The sequence below is a fragment of the Oncorhynchus keta genome, chromosome 1, assembly GCF_023373465.1.
Source record: "Oncorhynchus keta strain PuntledgeMale-10-30-2019 chromosome 1, Oket_V2, whole genome shotgun sequence".
Classification (NCBI taxonomy): Eukaryota; Metazoa; Chordata; class Actinopteri; order Salmoniformes; family Salmonidae; genus Oncorhynchus; species Oncorhynchus keta.
Genome location: NC_068421.1, coordinates 63,979,039 through 63,997,836, shown reverse-complemented (window position 1 = coordinate 63,997,836; position 18,798 = coordinate 63,979,039). Strand labels below are relative to the sequence as shown.

The window sequence follows — 18,798 nt, the reverse complement described above, 5'->3', positions numbered from 1 at the left end:
TTAAACTGAAATTGCAACTAATCACGGTCGGTTGTGATACAGTCAACCCAACTTAGAAATACAGATGTCCTAACCTCACGCTAGTAAGCCTGCGGCAAATAAGAGTGGAGCACAGAGAGTGGAGCGGGGAAGTGGGGCAGACCAGGAGTGGTTAAGACTGTCTTAATTAGCAGGCAGCAAACAAAGCATGGCCATAGCCCCCAAGCTTCTCCAGCCCCCCTCAGCCATCCACCCAGAACCACAGGGTCAGCTATCTGGGCCAACCATGACAGGAACAATACACACTGCCTCTCCGACATACTCACCCACATCCACACAGTCAGGCACACTATCACATACTATATACCCTCAAACATCCAGACACCAATGGTTTCTTCAGGAGATGAAATCTACAATATAGAGTATAACTTAAGAGCTTATCATCAAACAAATGAAATCCAACTACTCTCTGAGGTATAACCTAGCAGAGATCTTAGATGATACTTGCAGGGTTGCCTACTACAATGCTCCTGCAAGCACCAATCAATAATTTGCTATAATCTATGACTGTGTGAGAGAGTGTCTTTGCATAGGCAGACATGTACACTCATCTCAGACATGGGTTGATATTCCATTCACAATGCCAATGTCTAGTGTTCCACATTGTGTGATAACTGTCCATTTTGCTAACGGGAAAGAGAAAAATGTACTGTTTCCTTTCAAAATGTTGATGTTCTGATTGGAGCTGTTGTGGAGGCTGCCCTATGGGAAACTCATTATAAAGTTATGCCTCCTGCACACAGCCAGACAGACACCCAGAATTGTGGAAAAGTTTTTTTCTATTGACCAAAGAATTGTGAGAATAGTCAGAACCCATCAAGATTGCAATTCATCAACTTGTGCATTTTGCTGCAGTAGTGCAATATAGCATACTGTAGTTATAGCAAGTTATACTCATACATACTGTAGACTTTGTTATAAGATATGATTCTGGTGAAAGAAGAGTGACATTTGACATAATATAATCCTTATTCACCACAGACACAAATAAATAACCATGGTCAACTATTGAATCACCCAACTCTCTCGACAGACAAGGGTACTCACCAGGGAGCTAGTATAGGTGGGGTCTGATGTGTCATCCTGCAGGTAACGGGACAGGCCGAAGTCGGATACCTTGCAGACCAGGTTGCTGTTGACCAGGATGTTGCGGGCGGCCAGGTCTCTGTGGACGTAGTTCATCTCTGCCAGGTACTTCATTCCTGCGGCGATGCCACGCATCATCCCCACTAGCTGGATCACTGTGAACTGCCCATCGTTTTGCTGCAGTGCAGGGGCCAGGGGGCATAGAGGAAATTATGTCACTTTAGAGGTAATAACATAGTAAAGATTCTTGGGAAAATAATACTCCCACTATGTATCTAGAATGTCCTGTTCCGGGTTGGAGCGAGCGGTCGCATCCGCACTTCGGTCCGCAGGTAGTATAACTTTTCATTACATTTCATTATAGTACAACGGTTTGATTTGTCTAATCTTAGCAATTTCTTCTTAGCTAGCTACATAGCCGTCTTTGTATCAAAGATAATTGCGTAATTATCGTATTCCGTCGTCCTAACGTAGTCTACACTGCTATCTGCCCAGCAGCTAGCCAGCTAGCAAACGTCCACCGTCTACCGAATCGCAGCACTGTAGAAACTATTACACTCAACTGAACGACTTGATTAGTGTAGTGTTAGCTAGCTACATAGTTGTCTTTGCTGTCTTCGTATCCAAGATAATTGTGTAGTTTAGAGTGTGTAGTCTTAGAGTGATTACCTTAATTTACCGAGGTTAGCTAGCCAGCTATTTGTCGTCCTTAACGTAGGAGACACTGCTAGCTAGCCAACAGCTAGCCAACGTCTACCGAATAGAACTTCCGCACTCAACAACCCGGTCGCATTCCGCTTCGCTCCACAGGTAGTATCACATTTTCATTTCATTTCATTACAGCACAACGGCTTGATTTGTTTGATCATAGCTAGCTACATAGCTAGCTACATAGCCGTCTTTGTATCAAAGATAATTGTGTAGTCTAGAGCGATTTTCTAGGTTAGCTAGCCAGCTATTGTCGTTCTTTTAACACAACGTAACGTAATCAACACTGCTAGCTAGCCAGCTAGCCCCCGAATAGCAGCACTGTAGAAACTATTACACTCAACGGAACGACTTGATTAGTGTAGTGTCAACAACGCAGCCACTGCCAGCTAGCCTACAAAGTCAACAACGCAGCCACTGCCAGCTAGCCTACTTCAGCAGTACTGTATCATTTTAATCATTTTAGTCAATAAGATTCTTGCTACGTAAGCTTAACTTTCTGAACATTCGAGACGTGTAGTCCACTTGTCATTCCAATCTCCTTGCATTAGCGTAGCCTCTTCTGTAGCCTGTCAACTATGTGTCTGTCTATCCCTGTTCTCTCCTCTCTGCACAGACCATACAAACGCTCCACACCGCGTGGCCGCGGCCACCTAATCTGGTGGTCCCAGCGCGCACGACCCACGTGGAGTTCCAGGTCTCCGGTAGCCTCTGGAACTGCCGATCTGCGGCCAACAAGGCAGAGTTCATCTCAGCCTATGCCTCCCTCCAGTCCCTCGACTTCTTGGCACTGACGGAAACATGGATCACCACAGATAACACTGCTACTCCTACTGCTCTCTCTTCGTCCGCCCACGTGTTCTCGCACACCCCGAGAGCTTCTGGTCAGCGGGGTGGTGGCACCGGGATCCTCATCTCTCCCAAGTGGTCATTCTCTCTTTCTCCCCTTACCCATCTGTCTATCGCCTCCTTTGAATTCCATGCTGTCACAGTTACCAGCCCTTTCAAGCTTAACATCCTTATCATTTATCGCCCTCCAGGTTCCCTCGGAGAGTTCATCAATGAGCTTGATGCCTTGATAAGCTCCTTTCCTGAGGACGGCTCACCTCTCACAGTTCTGGGCGACTTTAACCTCCCCACGTCTACCTTTGACTCATTCCTCTCTGCCTCCTTCTTTCCACTCCTCTCCTCTTTTGACCTTACCCTCTCACCTTCCCCCCCTACTCACAAGGCAGGCAATACGCTCAACCTCATCTTTACTAGATGCTGTTCTTCCACTAACCTCATTGCAACTCCCCTCCAAGTCTCCGACCACTACCTTGTATCCTTTTCTCGCTCTCATCCAACACTTCCCACACTGCCCCTACTCGGATGGTATCGCGCCGTCCCAACCTTCGCTCTCTCTCCCCCGCTACTCTCTCCTCTTCCATCCTATCATCTCTTCCCTCTGCTCAAACCTTCTCCAACCTATCTCCTGATTCTGCCTCCTCAACCCTCCTCTCCTCCCTTTCTGCATCCTTTGACTCTCTATGTCCCCTATCCTCCAGGCCGGCTCGGTCCTCCCCTCCCGCTCCGTGGCTCGACGACTCATTGCGAGCTCACAGAACAGGGCTCCGGGCAGCCGAGCGGAAATGGAGGAAAACTCGCCTCCCTGCGGACCTGGCATCCTTTCACTCCCTCCTCTCTACATTTTCCTCCTCTGTCTCTGCTGCTAAAGCCACTTTCTACCACTCTAAATTCCAAGCATCTGCCTCTAACCCTAGGAAGCTCTTTGCCACCTTCTCCTCCCTCCTGAATCCTCCTCCCCCTCCCCCTCCTCCCTCTCTGCAGATGACTTCGTCAACCATTTTGAAAAGAAGGTCGACGACATCCGATCCTCGTTTGCTAAGTCAAACGACACCGATGGTTCTGCTCACACTGCCCTACCCTGTGCTCTGACCTCTTTCTCCCCTCTCTCTCAGATGAAATCTCGCGTCTTGTGACGGCCGGCCGCCCAACAACCTGCCCGCTTGACCCTATCCCCTCCTCTCTTCTCCAGACCATTTCCGGAGACCTTCTCCCTTACCTCACCTCGCTCATCAACTCATCCCTGACCGCTGGCTACGTCCCTTCCGTCTTCAAGAGAGCGAGAGTTGCACCCCTTCTGAAAAAACCTACACTCGATCCCTCCGATGTCAACAACTACAGACCAGTATCCCTTCTTTCTTTTCTCTCCAAAACTCTTGAACGTGCCGTCCTTGGCCAGCTCTCCCGCTATCTCTCTCAGAATGACCTTCTTGATCCAAATCAGTCAGGTTTCAAGACTAGTCATTCAACTGAGACTGCTCTTCTCTGTATCACGGAGGTGCTCCACACTGCTAAAGCTAACTCTCTCTCCTCTGCTCTCATCCTTCTAGACCTATCGGCTGCCTTCGATACTGTGAACCATCAGATCCTCCTCTCCACCCTCTCCGAGTTGGGCATCTCCGGTGCGGCCCACGCTTGGATTGCGTCCTACCTGACAGGTCGCTCCTACCAGGTGGCATGGCGAGAATCTGTCTCCTCACCACGCGCTCTCACCACTGGTGTCCCCCAGAGCTCTGTTCTAGGCCCTCTCCTATTCTGGCTATACACCAAGTCACTTGGCTCTGTCATAACTTCACATGGTCTCTCCTATCAATGCTATGCAGACGACACACAATTAATCTTCTCCTTTCCCCCTTCTGATGACCAGGTGGCGAATCGCATCTCTGCAGTGTGGATGACGGATCACCACCTCAAGCTGAACCTCGGCAAGACGGAGCTGCTCTTCCTCCCGGGGAAGGACTGCCCGTTCCATGATCTCGCCATCACGGTTGACAACTCCATTGTGTCCTCCTCCCAGAGCGCTAAGAACCTTGGCGTGATCCTGGACAACACCCTGTCATTCTCAACTAACATCAAGGCGGTGGCCCGTTCCTGTAGGTTCATGCTCTACAACATCCGCAGAGTACGACCCTGCCTCACACAGGAAGCGGCGCAGGTCCTAATCCAGGCACTTGTCATCTCCCGTCTGGATTACTGCAACTCGCTGTTGGCTGGGCTCCCTGCCTGTGCCATTAAACCCCTACAACTCATCCAGAACGCCGCAGCCCGTCTGGTGTTCAACCTTCCCAAGTTCTCTCACGTCACCCCGCTCCTCCGCTCTCTCCACTGGCTTCCAGTTGAAGCTCGCATCCGCTACAAGACCATGGTGCTTGCCCACGGAGCTGTGAGGGGAACGGCACCTCAGTACCTCCAGGCTCTGATCAGGCCCTACACCCAAGCAAGGGCACTGCGTTCATCCACCTCTGGCCTGCTCGCCTCCCTACCACTGAGGAAGTACAGTTCCCGCTCAGCCCAGTCAAAACTGTTCGCTGCTCTGGCCCCCAATGGTGGAACAAACTCCTCACGACGCCAGGACAGCGGAGTCAATCACCACCTTCCGGAGACACCTGAAACCCCACCTCTTTAAGGAATACCTAGGATAGGATAAAGTAATCCTTCTCACCCCCCTTAAAAGATTTAGATGCACTATTGTAAAGTGGCTGTTCCACTGGATGTCATAAGGGGAATGCACCAATTTGTAAGTCGCTCTGGATAAGAGCGTCTGCTAAATGCCTTAAATGTAAATGTAAATGTTGTGTTGGAGATGCAAAGGTAAAGTTAAAAAAATTGGTGGAGCGGTTTCTTTGTGCTAATAAAGCTTATTAGGCATACCACCCCATTCACGAAAATGGTTCGCTCCTACAGACAGTGAGCCACGTGGCCTGCTATATAAAGCAGGCAGACAGGCATTGAGGCATTCAGTTACTGGTCGATTGAACGTTAGAATGGGCAAATAGAGTGATCTAAGCGACTTTGAGCGTGGTATGGGCTTTTCACGCAGGACAGTGGGCTTTTCAGGCATGACAGTGGGCTTTTCAAGCTTGACAGTGGGCTTTTCATGCATGACAGTATCTAAAGTTTATAGAGAATGGCGAAAAAAGAAAAAAAAGTCAAGTCAACTGCAGTCCTGTGGGCAGTCCTGTGAGAGGTCGTAGGAGAACGGAAAGAATCGTGGAAGCTAACAGGCGGGCCACAAACAGAATGGTGTCTCGGAAGTCACAACTCGTTGGTCCTTTTCACGGATGGGGTATTGCAGCAGAAAACCACACAGGGTTACACTCCTATCAGATAAAAATAAAAAGAAGCGGCTCCAGTGGACACGCAATCACATACACTGGTGAATTGAGGAGTGGAAAAACATAGCCTGGTCTAGAGAATCCCGGCTCCTGTTGCATCATACTGACGGCAGAGTCAGGATTTGGCGAAAGCAGTCCATGGCCCGATCCTGCCTGGTGTCAACAGTAAAGGTCGTGGTGGTGGTGTAATGCTGTGGGGAATATTTTCCATGAACACGTTAGGTCCCTTGATACCATTTGAGCAACGTTTCCATGCCCCAAAGAATTCAGGCTGTTCTGGTTAGTAGACGGGTCTACCTAATAAACTGAAAAATAAGTGTATATACAAAGAGTACTAGTCATAACTTTTGACACACCTACTCATTCCAGTGTTTTTCTATATTTTTACTATTTTCTACATTGTGGAGTGTACGGCTTAAAGTGGTCCTATGGACAGATACTCCAATCTCCCCTGTTGAGCTTTGCAGCTCCTCCTCTTTGTTGCCTCACTGATTAATGCCCTCCTTGCCTGGTCTGTAAGTTTTGGTGGGCGGCCCTCTCTTGGCAGGTTTGTTGTGGTGCCATATTCTTTCCATTTTTTAATAATGGATTTAATGGTGCTCATTGGGATGTTCAAAGTTTCTGATATTTTTTAATAACCCAAGCCTGATCTGTACTTCTCCACAACATTGTCCTTGACCTGTTTGGATAGCTCTTTGGTCTTCATGGTGCTGCTTGCTTAGTGGTGTTGCAAACTCTGGGTCCTTTCAGAACAGGTGTATATCTAATGAGATCATGTGACACTTAAATAAAGTCCACCTGTGTGCAAACTAATTATGTGACTTCTGAAGGTAATTGGTTGCACCAGATCTTATTTAGGGGCTTCATAGCAAAGGGGGTGAATACATATGCACGCACCACTTTTCCGTTCAATATTTATTAACAAGTATTTCACCTCACCAATTTGGACTATTTTGTGTATGTCCATTACATGAAATAAAAATCAATTTAAATGACAGGTTGTAATGCAACAAAATAGGAAAAATGCCAAGGGGGTGAATACTTTTGCAAGGTCCTGTATATATACACACACACACACACACACACACACACACACACACACACACACACACACACACACACACACACACACACACACACACATTTACATTACATTTTACATTTAAGTCATTTAGCAGACGCTCTTATCCAGAGCGACTTACAAATTGGTGCATTCACCTTATGACATCCAGTGGAACAGCCACTTTACAATAGTGCATCTAAATCTTTTAAGGGGGGGTGAGAAGGATTACTTTATCCTATCCTAGGTATTCCTTAAAGAGGTGGGGTTTCAGGTGTCTCCGGAAGGTGGTGATTGACTCCGCTGTCCTGGCACACACACACGCACGCACGCACACACACACACACACACACACACACACACACACACACACACACACACACGCACACACACACACACACACACACACACACACACACACACACACACAGAGTTGAAGTCGGAAGTCGGATATATTTCAACTCAGTTTTTCACAATTCCTGACATTTAATCCTAGTAAGAATTCCCTGTCTTCGGCCAGTTAGGATCACCACTATATTTAAGAATGTGAAATGTCAGAATAATAGTAGAAATAATGATTTATTTCAGTTTTTATTCCTTTCGTCACATGCCCAGGGGTTCAGAAGTTTACATCCACTCAATTAGTATTTGGTAGCATTGCTTTTAAATTGTTTAACTTGGGTCAAATATTTCGGCTAGCCTTCCATAAGCTTCCCACAATAAATTGGGTGAATTTTGGCCCATTCATCCTGACAGAGCTGGTGTAACTGGGTCAAGTTGGTAGGCCTCCTTGCTTGCATACGCTTTTTCAGTTCTGCCCACAAATTAGGATATTATTGATGTCAGGGCTTTGTGATGGCCACTCCAATACCTTGACGTTGTTGTCCTTAAGCCATTTTGCCACAACTTTGGAAGTATGCTTGGTGTCATTGTCCACATAGGAAGACCCATTTGCAACCAAGCTTAAACTTCCTGACTGATGTCTTGAGATGTTGCTTCAATTTATCCACATAATGTTCCTTCCTCATGATGCCATCTATTTTGTGAAAGGCACCAGTCCCTCCTGCAGCAAAGCACCCCCACAACATGACGCTGCCACCCCCGCGATTCACAGTTAGGATGGTGTTCTTCGGCTTCCAAGCCTCCCCCTTTTTCCTCCAAACATAACGATGGTCATTATCGCTAAACAGTTCTATTTTTGTTTCATCAGAGCAGAGGACATTTCTCCAAAAAGTAAGATCTTTGTCCCCATCTGCAGTTGCAAACCATAGTCTGGCTTTTTTATGGCAGTTTCGGAGTAGTGGCTTCTTCCTTGCTCATTGGCATTTCAGGTTATGTCGATATAGAACTCATTATACTGTGGATGAAGATACTTCCACAGGTAAACCTCCAATTGACTCAAATTATGTCAATTAGCCTATCAGAAGCTTCTAAAGCCATGACATCATTTTCTGGAATTTTCCAGGCTGTTTAAAGGCACAGTCAACAGGCACAGTATGTAAACTTCTGACACACTGGAATTGTGATACAGTTACTGGCCCAAGTGAAATAATCTGCCTGTAAACAAATGTTGGAAAAATTAGTTGTGTCATGCACGATGTAGATTTCCTAACCGACTTTACAAAACTATAGTTTGTTAAAAACTATAGTTTGTGGAGTAGTTGAAAAACAAGTTTTAATGACTCCAACCTAAGTGTATGTAAACTTCCGACTTCAACTGTATATATACACATATACAGTTGAAGTCTGACGTTTTTTTTATGTAAAAAAATATATATAAATAATATTTAGGTTTTCAATCAATTTTATTTGTGGAGTGCCTTTGTCACAACTATGCAACAGAAAACATGTTTTGGAATGTGGTAATAAAAAAAATACCCCAACCACCAATACGCACAGTCAGCAAGATGTGTGGTCAAATGATGAATAATTATAAGTGCCAAGTGTGCCTCATATGACAACAGTAAAAAAATAAAATATATTGTCAGCTTGTGCTTACAAGGTGTGCATCTTAACACAATGGCATCAGTTAGAGCATGTCCATGTCACATAAAAAACAAAAGCATTGCTGATGTATTTTTTTGCTTGAGATGTTGGGTCCCCTCTCTCAGTGGTGACATTTTGTGCTGATAATCATCCCGTAGCATTGTAACCAGTATGTTCTATCCAAATGGTGCCATCCCTTCCTCTCTCCTGTCTCACCATTTCATTTGGTGGTGGCATGGGCACCTGCTCAGCGCGCACCGTTCTGACTTTTGTTGTGCTTTGCCCTGTAGGTTCGAACTGAAGCTCAGAATCAGAAGAACAATCATCAGAGATGATTAATTTCTTCCCCACTATCTGAGTCGTTTTCATTCAGATTTTGAAGCAACGCTGATGCAGAATGTGCATTCATTTGTCTTGGTCTTCGTGCCATTGTAAATGACGCATGCACTCCAAGTAGGCCAGAGTAGACTGATAAGACTGCTAGGATTCCATGGATTGATATATTTAACAAGGCAAGTCAGTTAAGAACAAACATGTATTTACAATGACATATTACCAGGGAACAGTGGGTTAACTACCTTGTTCAGGTACAGAAGGACAGTTTTTTACCTTGTCAGCTCAGGGATTCGATCTAGCAACCATTCGGTTACTGGCCCAACGCTCTAACCACTTGGCTATCTGCCGCCCTAAGTATATAGGGTACATACCATTTAGAGATTATAATTAGATAAATACAATAGAATGGCCCACCTTGTTCTTCATTCACAATTGGGGATTACATATTACTGTATTTCACCTGTTGTTGGACGTGTGAAATTAGTTTAGATATAGATTAAGTTCAATTTCGAGGCAATTATCGGAGTGCTTGTCAATTGGGCACGGCACCTTAGGGGTGATTATCAACTGGGCACAGTACCAGGAGAAGGAGGGGATCAGGCCCTACAGTCGGGAGGAGGGGCAACCACATAAAACAATTAAAAAATATTAATATATTTTTATTAAGATTCTAACAATGACAGAATGTTACATAGACTTATGACTTTAAACATTCCAGAGTAATAAATGTAATTCATGAGCAGTCCAAATGACTGTATTACTGTGGCATGAGCACAACCAGTCATGACGTTTTCATCACTTCAAAAAGTAGGTTATATTCATCCAAAATACCTCTAGCATCTGAACAGTGGCTGAAAATATCTTACCGGAGAAAGCAAAGCAAAACAGCACACCTGTCTTACAATATGTAGCCAATGAATCTGATGCGGTCTGGCCAAAAAGAGTATGACATACCATACTATTTTTGGCCAGACAGCATCAGATACATGGGCTATACATACTGTGACAGAGGGGCGCTGTTTAACTCGTGCAAATGCTTTATCTGAGATTGATGCATCTTTCTGTCAGCGCTTGTCTCGGGCAAATAAATTATAAATATTTATTTGCATGGGCAAGGAGCTATGGTAGGGCGGAGCAGGCACCCTAAGGCCAGCCCATTACACCGGCCAGGCGTAAAACTATTGCTGTCCCTGTAAAACTACACATTCCACTGCACCTATCCGGTGTATGTGACAATAAATAAAACATATATGTTAAGCCCCAGTGGCTCCATGTCTTTAATCTTTCTTACTCTGCCTCCTTATCCCCAGCTTGGCTGTTTATTAGTGGCCCCTACCAAGGTGGATAACCCCCTCCCATGAGTCACTGCAAGTCTGACCCTCCGGTGTGGCCTCAGTGGGCACCTCCAACACTCAGAGCGGGGTGCTCATTCAACTGTGGCTCCCTGCGCCAGCAACACGGGCATGCCAGAAGAAAAACAACCCAGAAATCGATGGCTGCGGGAGTCAAGTGCGGTGGCTCGGAAGAGGGGCCTGGTGAGGGAGCGGACATCAAAGGGGTGTTCAAAGCCCCGCTTCAAACGAGCCCAGGATCAAAGAGAGGAGGAAACAGGTTGAGGGGATTAGAAAACTAGGCCACGTATTGATTGGGTTCCATGTTCTCTGTTTCCAAGGAGTTAGAAGAAGCACTAAACTGTGCCAGGCTGGCACTTTGAATCAGGGCACTGTGAATATATTAGCTACATTGCCTCAAAGAGCTCTGGGTGGAACAATTGCATTTACGTTAATCTCATGAATTACATTAGGATAAATCAAATGTTATTGATAAATAGAAATCATGCTTACACACACAAGCTTTAGATTCTTTTTCCAATTCATGCCAAGGTTGTTTATCAGATCTCAATTCCCTGCTATATCGAAAAACCTTTATCCTCCAGATAGCTTTACATCTCCATTGTCATAATCCTTGTCCCAGCTATTCTCAACAATCATACTTCACTGTTTGTGTAAGACTGTCAAATTAACTATAAAAGCTTCAGCTGATCGATCAATATGATGCATATGAAGTGCCTTTTTTATATACTTATAAGTGATATACTTATAAGTACAGTGGGGAGAACAAGTATTTGATACACTGACGATTTTGCAGGTTTTCTTACTTACAAAGCATGTAGAGGTCTGTAATTTTTATCATAGGTACAATTCAACTGTGAGAGACGGAATCTAAAACAAAAATCCAGAAAATCACATTGTATGATTTTTAAGTAATTAATTTGAATTTTATTGCAAATTATGGTGGAAAATAGGTATTTGGTCAATAACAAAAGTTTATCTCAATACTTTGTTACATACCCTTTGTTGGCAATGACAGAGGTCAAACCTTTTCTGTAAGTCTTCACAAGGATTTCACACACTGTTGCTGGTATTTTGGCCCATTCCTCCATGCAGATCTCCTCTAGAGCAGTGATGTTTTGGGGCTGTTGCTGGGCAACATGGACTTTGAACTCCTTCCAAAGATTTTCTATGGGGTTGAGATCTGGAGACTGGTTACGCCACTCCAGGACCTTGAAATGCTTCTTACGAAGCCACTCATTTGTTGCCCAGGCGGTGTTTGGGATCATTGTCATGCTGAAAGACCCAGCCACGTTTCATTTTCAATGCCCTTGCTGATGGAAGGAGGTTTTCATTCAAAATCTCACAATACATGGCCCCATTCATTCTTTCGTTTACATGTATCAGTCGTCCTGGTCCCTTTGCAGAAAAACAGCCCCAAAGCATGATGTTTCCACCCCCATGCTTCACAGTAGGTATGGTGTTCTTTGGATGCAACTCAGCATTCTTTGTCCTCCAAACACAACGAGTTCAGTTTTTACCAAGATGTTCTATTTTGGTTTGATCTGACCATATGACATTCTCCCAATCTTCTTCTGGATTATCCAAATGCTCTCTAGCAAACTTCAGACGGGCCTGGACATGTACTGGCTTAAGCAGGGGGACACGTCTGGCACTGCAGGATTTGAGTCCCTGGCGGTGTAGTGTGTTACTGATGGTAGGCTTTGTTACTTTGTTCCCAGCTCTCTGCAGGTCATTCACTAGGTCCCCTCGTGGGGTTCTGGGATTTTTGCTCACCATTCTTGTGATCATTTTGACCCCACAGTGTGAGATCTTGCGTGGAGCCCCAGATCGAGAGAGATTATCAGTGTTCTTGTATGTCTTCCATTTCCTAATAATTGCTCCCACAGTTGATTTCTTCAAACCAAGCTGCTTACCTATTACAGATTCAGTCTTCCCAGCCTGGTGCAGGTCTACAATTTTGTTTCTGGTGTCCTTTGACAGCTCTTTGGTCTTGGCCATAGTGGAGTTTGGAGTGTGACTGTTTGAGGTTGTAGACAGGTGTCTTTTATACTGATAACAAGTTCAAACAGGTGCCATTAATACAGGTAACGAGTGGAGGACAGAGGAGCCTCTTAAAGAAGAAGTTACAGGTCTGTGAGAGCCAGAAATCTTGCTTGTTTGTAGGTGACCAAATACTTATTTTCCACCATCATTTGCAAATAAATTCATAAAAAATCCTACAATGTGATTTTCTGGATTTCTTTCTTCTCATTTTGTCTGTCATGGTTGAAGTGTACCTATGATGAAAATTACAGGCCTCTCATCTTTTTAAGTGGGAGAACTTGCACAATTGGTGGCTGACTAAATACTTTTTTTGCCCCACTGTATACACTGGAGATATTTACCAAGACACAATGGAATGTTCCTGAGTGGATTAGTTACAGTTTTGACTTCAAATCTGCTTGAAAATCAATGGCAAGACTCACAGCTGTAATTGCTGCCAAACGTGATTATAACATGTATTGAGTCAGGGGGTTGAATACTTATCTAATCAAGATATATTAGTGTTTTATTTTCCAATTGAACAATTGAAACAATTTATAATCATTTTCTTCCACTTTGACATTACTGTCACGCCCTGACCATAGAGAGCTTTTATGTCTCTATTTTGGTTTGGTCAGGGTGTGATTTTTCTATGATTTGTATTGCTTTGTTTTGGCCAGGTATGGTTCTCAATCAGGGACAGCTGTCTATCGTTGTCTCTGATTGGGAACCGTACTTAGGTAGCATTTTCCCACATGGGTTCTGTGGGTAGTTATTTTCTGTTTAGTGTTTGCACCTTACGGGACTGTTTCTGTTTAATTTATTCTCTGGTTATTTTGTATCAGTGTTCAGTTCAATAAACAAACTTGAACACTTGCCATGCTGCGCTTTGGTCCGACTACTCTTCCTCATCCGACGACAAAAGCCGTTGCAATTACAGAGAAGTTTGTGTCTATTGTTGACAAAAAATAACAATTAAATCCATTTTAATCCCACTTTGTAACACAACAAAATGTGGAAAAAGTCAATGGGTGTGAATACTTTCTGAAGGCACTGTATCAAACCACACAGTGGCCCTATTAAGTGAAAGCTGTGCCCAGGGTGGTGTTCTGAACAGAGTAGGTTAAAACATAATAACAAAGCAGTGCTCCCTTTCTCACCCTCAGGAAGGAGTCCAGGGCCCCATTCTCCATAAACTCTGTGATGATCATGACTGGCCGGCTCTTAGTGACCACGCCCTCCAGTCGGATGATGTTGGGGTGGTCAAACTGGCCCATGATGCTGGCCTCAGACAGGAAGTCCCGCCTCTGCTTCTCCACGTAGCCCGCCTTCAGGGTCTTAATGGCCACATACAGCTCCCTCTTCCCAGCCGGCTTCAGACGACCCTTATACACCTCCCCAAACTCGCCTGGAGGGAAAGACATGGGATTACTGATTGATTACCTTATTACAAAGCCAGCTACATGTATGCAAGCTGATGCCATATATTTTAACTTCCTATTCAATTACATATAGCACATGTACAATCAAAAGTCCCCATAAAGATAAAACACTGTATGTGTGACAGACGCAGAGATAATAGAGCCCAGCTTCAGGTCATAAGACAAGTGCTGTGCTGACAAGTCCGCAGATGTCAAACATCAGCCGGTGAGAGGACCGTTCTTTTGCTGAATGCATGAATATGTCAAGTCAAGTAAAAAATAAATGTCCCCAACAGATAAAATCAGCATGAATTATAGATGGAGGTGGTCCGGTTACTGAGATAGCGGCTAAATTTGCTCTCTGTCAAGAGAGGAGCTCTGTGAAGTGGATATGGTTCTCTATCTAAAAGCAAAACAAATTAGATGGAAAAAGTGTTTTTTTAAAAACTGAATAGCTGTGCTAACACCTGGATACTGTACAGGTAAAGAGAAAGTGGAGGAGAAAATGATATAGATTCATGGATGCCGCAGAGGTACTCCATTTCCACCATGTCACCTGCACCAATGACCTCCTCGATCTTCACACAAGACACGTCGATCTCCTTGGCAAACTCTCGGACGGCCTCGTTGGGGTCCTCGTAGGTGAAGGGATCGATGTAGATCTTAATCCCTGGTGAGCCAGAGAAGTGGGTGGGGCATCCCATGGGGGAAGGGCAGTTGGACATGTCCGGTCTCAGAGAGAGTTCTGGAACAAAGGTCGAGGATGAGAGGTTAGGATGAGCACGGGGAAGCTCAAACAAATATATCATCAGTGTTTGTCCGTGTGTGACTATATGTATGTACAGTATGTGTGTGCGTGTCATCTCCATGTTTTTCTTTCCAAACTCTCTCTCTTGCTCTCACACACACAGAGATGTAAACTATTTCCCGTAATTGCTGTGGAAGGCAATTTCCTTGGCTCCTCCATCCCACCTTCAGGAACTGAGCATAAACTGATAAAAATGACACAATATCACATTACCCTCTGTACAGATGATACGGGTGAGTCACTGACAATAGTAGCTTGGAATCTGAGTGCTCCTGTCATCCGGAGCAATGGCCAAATGAGAACTACAGAACGGAGAGACCGTACGAAAATAATATGGCAAGTGTGCATGTGTGTGAATGGGCATAAATGTGTTTTTTAGACTGAAGAGTCGATCCTGACTGTTGTCCTGGAACCAATTTTATGAGGCCCTAACATTAATAAAATCAAATGTTATTGGCTGGGTACACATATTTTGCAGATGTTATGCAGGTGCAGTGAAATGCTTATGTTTCTAGCTCCAACTAGGCAGTAATACCTAAAAATACAAAACAATACACCCCCCCCCTGCCCTCAGAACAGCCTCAATTTGTTGGGGCATGGACTCTACAAGGTGTTGAAAGCGTTCCACAGTAATTATATAGGATGAGCCTTGACTAGAATACAGTATATACAGTGCATTCGGAAAGTATTCAGACCCTTTGACTATTTCCAACATTTTGTTACAGCCTTGTTCTAAAATTGATTTTTTTTTTTAAAGATCCTCATCAATCTACACACAATACCCCATAATGATGAAACAAAAACAGGTTTTAAGAAATGTTTGCTTAAATATCACATTTACATAAGACCCTTTACTCAGTACTTTGTTGAAGCACCTTTGGCACCTTTGACAGACTCATGTCAAGTAAAATACAATTTTATTGGTCACATACGCATGTATAGCAGATGTTACTGCGGGTGTAGCAAAATGCCTGTGTTTCTAACTCCAACAGTGCAGTAATATTTAACAAAGGAATGGAATTAAGAATATATGTGGACGAGCAATGTCAGAGCAGCATAGACCAAGATACAGTTGAATAGCATAGAATACAGTATATAAGAGATGAGTAAAGCAAGATATGAAAACATTATTAAAGTGACTAGTGTTCCATTTATTTAAGTGGCCAGTAATTTCAAGTCTATGTATATAGACAGCAGCCTCTAATGTGCTAGTGATTACTATTTAACTGTCTGGTGGCCTTGAGATAGAAGCTGTTTTCAGTCTTTTGGTCCCAGCTTTGATGCACCTGTACTGACCTCGCCTTCTGGATGATAGCGGGGTGAACAGGCAGTGGCTCGGGTGGACAGGATGCTCTCAATTGTGTCTTCTTGGGTATCACGCTACAAGCTTGGAAGACCTGTATTTGGGGAGTTTCTCCCATTATTTTCTGCAGATCCTCTCAAGCTCTGTCAGGTTGGATGGGGAGTATCGCTGCACAGCTATTTTCAGGTCTCTCCAGAGATGTTCGATCAGGTTCAAGTCTGGGCTCTGTTTGAGCCTCTTAAGGGCATTCAGACACTTGTCCCGAAGCCACTCCTGGGTTGTCTTGGCTGTGTGATTAGGGTCATTGTCCTGTTGGAAGGTGAACCTTCGCCCCAGTGTGAGGTCCTGAGCGCTCTGGAGCAGGTTTTCATCAAGGATCTCTCTGTACTTTGTTCCGTTCATCTTTCCCTCAATCCTGACTAGTCTCCCAGTCCCTGCCGCTGAAAAACATCTCCACAGCATGATGCTTCCACCACCATGCTTCACCATAGGGATGGTGCCAGGTTTCCTCCAGATGTGATGTTTGACAGAGGGTTCAATCTTGGTTTCATAAGACCAGAGAATCTTGTTTCTGATGGTCTGAGAATCCTTTAGGTGACTTTTGGAAAACTCCAAATGGGCTGTCATGTGCCTTTTACTGAGGAGTGGCTTACGTCTGGCCACTCTACAATAAAGGCCTGATTTGTGGAGTGCTACAGAGATGATTGTCCTTCTGGAAGGTTCTCTCATCTCCACAGAGGAACTCTGGAGCTCTGTCAGAGTGACCATTGGGTTCTTGGTCACCTCCCTGACCAAGGCCCTTCTCCCCCGAATGCTCAGTCTGGCTGGGCGGCCAGCTCTAGCAAGAGTTGGTGGTTCCAAACTTCTTTCATTTAAGAATGATGGAGGCCACTGTGTTCTTGGGGACCTTCAATGCTGCAGAAATGTTTTGGTACCCTTCCCCAGATCTGTGACTCCACAAAAAAATCTTGTCTCGGAGCTCTACGGACAATTCCTTCAACCTCATGGCTTGATTTTCACTCTGACATGCACTGTTAATTGTGAGACCTCATATAGACAGGTGTGTGTCTTTCCAAATCATGTCCAATCAATTTAATTTAGCACAGATGGACTCCAATCAAGGATGATCAATCGAAACAGAATGCACCTGAGCTCAATTTTGAGTCTCATAGCAAAGGGTCTGAATACTTATTTAGGTATTTCTGTTTTTTTATTTGTAATACATTTGCAAAGAAATCTAAAAACCTGTTTTTGCTTAGTCATTATGGTGTATTATGTGTAGATTGATGAGGAAAAAATGTATTTAATTAATTTTAAAACAAGGCTGTAACGTATCAAAATGTGGAAAAAGTGAAGGGGTCTGAATACTTTCCGAATACACTGTATATATGAAGCATGTAAAACAGTATGTAAACATAGTTAGTGACCAGTGTTCAATGATTATGTACATAGGCCAGCAGTCTCTAAGGCGCAGGGTAGAATGCCAGACGGTAGCCGGCTAGTGACAGTGACTAAGTTCAGGACAGGGTACTGGGCAGAGGACGGCCAGCGGTGACTATTTAACAGTCTGATGGCCTGGAGATGAAAGTAGTTTTTTCAGTCTCTCTGCCCAGCTTTGATGGACCTGTACTGTCTCCGCCTTCTAGATGAACAGGCCGTGGCTCAGACTGCTGAGGTCCTTGAAGATCTTCTTCGGCCTTCCTGTGAAACTGGATGCTGTAGATGTCCTTGAGGGCAGGCGGTGTGCCCCTGGTGATGCGTTGGGCTGAATCCGCTAAAACCCTCAAACATGCATTAACTTTTTATGGCTGCAGGGGCAGTAGTGAGTAGCTTAGATGAAAAGTTGCCCATTCTAAACGGCCAGCTCCTCAGTCTCAGTTGCTAATATATGCATATTATTAGTAGTATTGGATAGAAACACTCTAAAGTTTCCAAAAACTGTCAAAATATTGAACTGATATTAGAGGCGAAACCCTGAGGAAAATCAAAATAGGAAGTGGCTTCTATTTTGAAAACTCCATGTTCCATAGCCTCCCTTTGCTGGATTTAAAGGGATATGAACCAGATTCCTTTTCCTATCGCTTCCTCAAGGTGTCAACAGTCTTCAGACATGGTTTCAGGCTTTTATTTTGACAAATGAGCCAGAACAATAACATCGTATCAAGTGGTCACATGAGTTTTGCTCACGCAACAGAGTTTGGATAGGTATTGCTTTTCCCTCTCCTACTGTGAAAGACATTTGCGGTTGATATATTATCGATTATATATTTTAAAAACAACCTGAGGATTGATTATAAAAACGTTTAACATGTTTCTGTGGACATTATGGAAACTATTTGGAATTTTCGTCTGCGTTGTCGTGATCGCTCTTTCCTGTGCATTTCTGAACATAACGTGCCAAACAAACGGAGGTATTTTGGATATAAAAACAATCTTTATGGAACAAAAGGACCATTTGTTGTGTAACTGGGATTCTCGTGAGTGAAAACATCT

The 18,798-nt window shown here is 44.3% G+C and overlaps 1 protein-coding gene across 1 annotated transcript in view; it reads right to left on the bottom strand.

The window, feature by feature from the left end:
- Positions 1 to 18,798, bottom strand: part of LOC118390771 (ephrin type-B receptor 1-like) — a 210,446-nt gene that overhangs the window by 24,771 nt on the left and 166,877 nt on the right. The window contains exons 10-12 of the mRNA XM_035781482.1: positions 14,751 to 14,939; positions 13,934 to 14,181; positions 1,087 to 1,302 (exon numbers count right to left, since the gene is read on the bottom strand). Of these exons, the coding sequence (XP_035637375.1) occupies positions 1,087 to 1,302; positions 13,934 to 14,181; positions 14,751 to 14,939 (653 nt within the window). The remainder of the gene's footprint in view (positions 1 to 1,086; positions 1,303 to 13,933; positions 14,182 to 14,750; positions 14,940 to 18,798) is intronic.